General features: G+C 39.5%; 1 protein-coding gene across 1 annotated transcript in view; it reads right to left on the bottom strand.

The window, feature by feature from the left end:
- Positions 1 to 340: 340 nt before the first annotated feature.
- ST8SIA1 (ST8 alpha-N-acetyl-neuraminide alpha-2,8-sialyltransferase 1) overlaps positions 341 to 6862 on the bottom strand; it is a 123935-nt gene continuing 117413 nt past the window's right edge. Inside the window, exon 5 of the mRNA XM_015869469.2 lies at positions 341 to 6336. Within this exon, the coding sequence (XP_015724955.1) occupies positions 5850 to 6336 (487 nt within the window). The 3' untranslated portion in view covers positions 341 to 5849. The remainder of the gene's footprint in view (positions 6337 to 6862) is intronic.

Genomic DNA, 6862 nt, shown 5'->3' with positions numbered 1-6862 from the left:
AATTCAGCATTGGCTCAGTAAGCATTTTGTTTGCAACACAAATATAAAAAAAAACAGGCTTTTTGGAAGTCCTTGCCTTACACATCATCAGATGTTCACCTTTCAGGGTGCTCCTCACACACAGAAGTCTCACACTCAAAGAAAATGTCTTCAACATAAAACAAAGCTTCTCATGGAATATGGAGCTTTTCTAGCTTCTTGTTATGAATGTAGTTTAAAACATGTTATGCCTCTGTAACTGCCCATTTCCAATAAACAGAAAACGATGCAACACATCTTTGCCACGGGCCCCAGCTGAGCAAAGCAATTCATTGAATGTACAATCAGAAATCACTAGAAATTATTCAAAAGGTTCTTCCATGTTTTATTGAGCAATGGCTTAAACCTAAATGCAGAGAACAACTATTTGTGATGATGTTTTCTTATGCTGCCTTCGGGTTCACTCACAATAGTTATGTCTAGGCTAAAAGAAAACAAAAGGTTTAACATGAAAGGTGAAAACACTAAATAACACAGCAAATTCAAGGTGATTTGAGTGCTGTTTGCCTTAGAGGGATCAAGATGGGATAAATATTCATCTCAAAAGTAAGTTGACCAACACAACCACAACATAGAGTAGATAGAGATCATATTAAGATGCAATTTTAATAGGTGCTTCTGAGACTTGCCAGCAATCAAAAATGCTTTGGGGTGAGAAGCGGGTTGGTCTTCAAAGCCTGGATGATCCAAAGTGGAGGGACTATGTGATATTAGGAGCAGATGTCATTAGGGAGGTCCCAGCATCCCCAGAGCACCCTTCGGACAGCCAGGAAGCAGAGGATCAGGCTCTTCTGGACAAGGTCTGCTGACTATTTTTCAGTAAGAAACATCAGCTAACAGACAGAATCATAGAATAACTCAGATTGGAAAAGACCTTAAAGATCAAGTCCAACCATAACTTAACCATACTACCCCAGCTCTAATATCCCACCTCTAAATCCCATAGTATCCTTTCAATAAGGAGGTGATGACTTAGGACAATAGATAGTAAGTCTGTTATACTTTTGTTTCTGAGTGAATGGAAGTAGGGAAGGGAAAAGGATTTTTCATCATCTTTGTTCTGTTGTGCTTCCATTTCTGTTTAATCAGTTCACTGCCTCGTGGCAATAGCTGCCATCACATTCTGCTTTGCTGCCACCCAGCAGAAAACCTTATGTCACAGATGTTAGCCCATTTTTCAGTCACTGTCAGAAGAAAATGTCCTACAGTTGCTTAGAATGGGCAACCTTTATCCAGAATTTCTACAGTCCGATTTATTACACCACTGATTTGATCTTCATTTTTTTCCATCATCATCCAGCTTTTTGGGAACTGCCTGTCCTTTGTGTAACCTGGACTTGTTCCAATGTTCATTAAGCTACTGAGATGGAGAACCAAAGCAAGCAGAAAAAGGTGAGTTAGCACTTTCTCCTTCATCATCGCTTCTAGATTACAAACCTCCTCATTCCTGTTCTCACTGTCAATTTCAGGATACAGTGAACTATATATTAAACCAGTTTTCATAAATATGCATGAAGGAAGTGTTTTGTGCAACTACCACAATTCAGAGATTCAGTTTAAAGCAGCAGATGCCTTGCTCAGCTTCAGCTTCTAAAGAGATGCAGGCTCAGCAGCGTATGCTGTGACATCATGCTGATGAAGCTAACAAAAAGGTGAGATTATTGAGGTCGATAAAGAAGCCAATATTTCTACATTCTATAAAAACTAAGCTGTAACAGAGGCTTGGACCTTTGACTTCTGTGGCTAGTTCATTCCAAACTGCAATCTTCGTATCAGCAAAAATATTAAAGTACAGCATTCATGAAGGAGAGGCCTTAGAATTACAGTCTGTGTCTAATTTAAAAATGCTTTTACTCTCATGAGCACATATACTCTTATGATTTTAATTTGTCAGCTTCTCTTTCAATTGCTTGCTTTAGAACAAGCTTCAGAAGACTCACATCCAACAGAAAGGAGGAATTTTGCACACTTTTAACACAAGTTCATATATTGGCCTTAGTCTCCCCAAAAACACTTAAGGACCTGAAAAGATTATATACAGACTGATTTCAGTGCCAAATATCCTCCATGCACAGCTCCTGTAAAGGGATTTAATTCATCTTGTTTATAATCAGGTGGCACCCTCCACAGAGCAGTGATTCCAGCATTTTTGTATATTGGCAGCTCTGTGAAAAAATTATTAACTAAAAATGTTAACAAATCATTTGGCAAGCCTGAATTAGTTTTTAGTGAAGATGAATTGTGGTAGCTTTCAACCTGGCACAGGCTTGTTTAGCTTTAACCCACTACTGGAGAAACTCAGGGACTGGCAGTGGAAATAGAAAAGCTGGAGTAAAGAATTTCACTAACAGACCTAAAGATTTCTATTCACTTCAAGGAAAATATAGCAACACAAGCAATGAAATCTAAGGACACTGCTATCAATGGACATAAATTAACCACCCAGATAAATGCGGGATGGACATAGTCATTCTGCCCAAAGCTTGCTAACTCTGAGAAGCTGATTTCCCTGTTGATGCTTAAGTTACCCTCCTGGATCTGACCACACCTATTCCCTGGTGTAGCCTTACTCTTCAAAAGTAATACAATTTCAAACTCTTACAAGTAACTCCACGTTTCATACCAATATCCAGTACATGGGTCCCACTTCCCCTAGACTTGTACCCACTTCCCCTAGACTTGTACCAGGGAAGTTTCACACTAAGCAGCAGAAAGAATGGAGTGTGTTAACTCCCAGAGTCAGGCAGTTGCCATTCTCAGATTCCCAACTGATTTTCATTTTCTCTGTGACTGCTCTTGCCATAAAATACTTACAGAACCCTCCTGCACCCTTTTTCAATTGTAGGGTAAAAAGCTGCTTCTTGGCCAGTGTGCCTGTGTGGAGTGCTAAGTCAGCCAACTAAAACAGGTTTCTGTTGAGTTCCCATTGTAGACTTGCTCTCTCAAAAGCAGAATTCATTTTTTGTTTCTCTTCTTTCCTACGCTGCCAGTTTTCTACAAGTTATAGAAACCTATTTTAAGATGCAGTTATATTCGCTGTAAGTAGATGTGAACAGAGCCCAAGCTATCAATTTTTCCAATATTAGCCACACTTAACACGAACAGCTTGAGTCTCTTCAATCCCCAGTGCCTTTTGAAAACCATCTCCTTGCAAAACTCAGGATTGCAGACATCAAAAGGGACACACAAAGACCACAAGCTACAGATTCAGTCAGCTTCAGCCTTACAGAGATGGAGTTTACAATACTCCTAGGTACATGGGGCACTAACTGAACACAAGCAAGCCAGCTGTTATGAAATACTGCACTGAGGTTTCCTGTGAAAATACTCATTTTTCTTTTCTTCTACTGAGATCATTTTCCCAGAATGTGAGAGAAGGGATTTTCAGGGTGCTGGAGAATCACCAGAGAAGTTCAGAACTGAATTCTCAAGTGCTGGAGCAAATGACAAAAATGACCAGCCCAGAGAAGCAGTTCTCCCCTACTCTCCTAATTCCCCCACACCATTGGGAAATGCTGGCATCCTTCCGAAGTGTCATCTTAACATGTAATATTTTGACTGCTGTACTCACAGATAGCATCTTCTATTGAGAACCAGAAAGTGCAAAACTTCATACATCTCATAAGATCCATACAGGCACCTGTTTTCTACAAAAGGCAGCTCAGTAAAAATTTGTCCTAATGAGCAGTAAAGAACATCTTTCCTTACTGAGTACCCACATCGTAGATAAAACATAATCCAAGCAAATGAATTATCAGCGATGTTCCATCAGTGTGTTGATTGTACTTAAAAGAAAAACACACGGACAGAGATAAAATGGGTTATAGAAGCACATTCAGATTTTATCAGAACAATCTCTAAAACAGCATTTAATCCAAATCTCCCCTTTGTAATTTAGAGCTACACTATAATCCAAAGGAACGAAGCCCACTGTATGTTTGGAATACTCATACTTAGGAAGAAGCTTTTATTCCAAAACACGTGTTTAAAAAGCAAAACAAGGCTTTTTTTCAATGTCCTACATAGACAGTTGAATTATTCATATTTAAAGAAAAGCCAGGGGTGTTGCTTTTTTTTTTTTTTTTTTTTTCCTTTTAATTGTTTCTATATAACTTGCGGCTTGTAGTCTACAAAGAGAGAGTTTGTCAACATATGATAGGACACGTCCCCCGAAATACTAGCACTTTGGAGCTAAAACAGGTAGCACAGGAAATTGTTGTGGAAACCTGACGACAGTTTCGTTGCTTCAACATTTTGACTAGAATTTCATCTACGAATGACAGAAGTAGAAGAAGGAGAACATTATTTTGGATATAAAGTTAACAGTGATAACATCTTGCAGCTGAAATTTCACTGCGGACTAAGTAGGTATTCTCTTCCTGTCCTACAGTGTTAAAACAAAGCAAACAACAAGATTTCTCATTTACATGGCAATTGGATCATCCGCTGTCCAAGTAATACCCAAAAATAAAACAGTCCTTTAGGCACTGCACTGACCAGAGCAGCCGGAGTGCAATATGCACGCTTACATAATTCTCTGATTGCGAGGAGAAAGGCTGCATTATGTAAGTGCCTGCCTTTTCTGTTGTTGTTTTTTTGTTTTTTTTGTTGTTTGTTTGTTTTCCTGCTGGCTATATTGTTTTTCAGTGCCCCCAAAGGCTGTTTTACTTTTCAGACTCTCTTTAACCAGAGACAATCTTGCAAGAGAAGTACAAGTCTTTAAGGCTAATGTTACATCCAAAAAGAAGAGCCAGTAGAACAAAGAGAAAGGATTTTCAAAGTTTAAACTCATCTTAAATGACACTTACATTCATTTCTGCAGTTTCTCTGTTATAAGCACATGAAGAATCTCATTCTGCATTTCACTGAACACCTCAAATCCCCCTGATAGTCACTGAACATCTGGAGTCCAAATGAATATGGAACTAATCGCAAAGGCAAAACAGCACAAATAAGGAACAGTCCCTGCTACCAAAGTCACTATGGAAATCTTACAGCAGGTCAGTTGAGACCTGGTTGTACTTTGCTTTTGTTTTTGTACCACAGCTTTTATCTTCAAGCCAATTTACCTTAGCCAGCTGTTGCCCATAAGGTAGCATTAACATAGATGCAAGTGCAATGACCAGACTATCCAGACAAAACCTTCAACAGGTAGGTCCATCAACACTCAGTAGCAGGGCATTCCCAATACATTCTTCTATCAGATTCTTAGCACCCTTCACATTCACAAGTCTTAGGAGCTGATGGTACTCAGCTCCTCAGGCTTTCACACCTTCCCCCTTTCTTCCATTGGAAAACAAAAAAAAAATGAAAGAAAAAAAGAAGCAAAAAAAGTCAACAACACACACACTCTCCTCTATACCCCTTACCTCTACACACACACACACGGGAAGGGAAAAAAACATAAGGAAGTTATGAGGTGCCAATCTGGAATGAAATGGATTTTTGAACAGACAGTCATATTTGGCACTGTCAGCAAAAGCTTGTGGGTGGCCCCATTTCTCTCTGAGCCTTAATGCCCTTTTTACATCGATCATTTAAAAATGTCACCCAGAAAGTTCATTTGAGTTGCTTCATTTTCACATTACTGCTGAATGGACTTGATGGCGAGGTTTGTTTCCCCCCCATCCCAGTTCCATAAGACATACATTAAGGACATATTCCATTTGGCTTTCAAGTAGCATTTTTACGGTCCATGCAGATCCGTAATTATTTTCCCTTTAAAAAGAATCAACAGAAAATCAGAACTCTCTGCCGGAGAGCATGGAAATTAAAAACTAGTAGATCTCCCAGACCAACTGCTATGATCCTTAGGCAGAAGACTGGGTTAAAGGGTCCTCACATTGTTCTAGCTGCATTCTCAGTACACCGCTTTTATGAAGGAACCAGAGCTGTAGAAATTCCTCCGGCATGGCATGGAATCCAGAATCGGGCAAGACATTGTCATAGTAATGATGGCTAATAAACTTCCCATGCAGATCCACTGAGAATGGCCAGAAGCCATAAATCGTTACTTCTTCACAGAGACCAAGGGCGGCACTGACTAGGAAAAGTCCTGTGGAAAGTCGTTTGGCATGGATACCTTTGCTCTTCCAGAACTTGCCAATGTCACGCAGGAAATTGGGGTTGGCGAAAAGCACCGCCTGCTTGGCACCGAAGTCCTTCAGGGTGTAATAGACACGTAGGGAGGGTCCCGTCCCCGTCTTCATTGAGAAGGCTGGCATGTAGATGTAGCTGTGATTATACACTTTCACGCTGTCCACAAATGCTTTTCGAGACCAAAGCAGATTCTGGAATCTGTAAAATGAGAGAGAAAAGCCTGTTGGTCATACAAACATTCTTCTACTCATTTCAAAATCCACCTACAAGCTGTTCTTCACACACAGATTTGCAATTGATTTGCACACCTTTCCAGAGCCTAGAGAAAGTTCTGACAGACTTCTGAGTGTCTCTTCTAAAACGATGAACCTGAACAGACAGTTAAAAGCCATCCAGTGTTCTGATAGCTCCAAAGCACAAAATGTTTCTGATTTCATCTCCTCACAAACCCTGAATGATCACTGACAATTTTCCCCCAAATTGGTCTTTTTTTGTGACATTTTTCTTTCTGTGCAAAGCCCAACTTATATTTTCATGCATAGAAATCTTTAAATGAAATTTTGAAGTCCGTGTTGTTGTTCTTATTTCCTTAAGGTGTACAAAGAAAGAATCCAAGTTACATGTTGAACAAGCAATACTAAGCAATAAGCAAATATAAATTCTGGCCTTATAAAAATGTGAAGACTTGTAGGATTTGCTTTTATTATGCCTGCATAGAGATTGA

The sequence above is a fragment of the Coturnix japonica genome, chromosome 1, assembly GCF_001577835.2.
Source record: "Coturnix japonica isolate 7356 chromosome 1, Coturnix japonica 2.1, whole genome shotgun sequence".
Classification (NCBI taxonomy): domain Eukaryota; kingdom Metazoa; phylum Chordata; class Aves; order Galliformes; family Phasianidae; genus Coturnix; species Coturnix japonica.
This window is presented reverse-complemented; position numbering and strand designations above follow the sequence as displayed.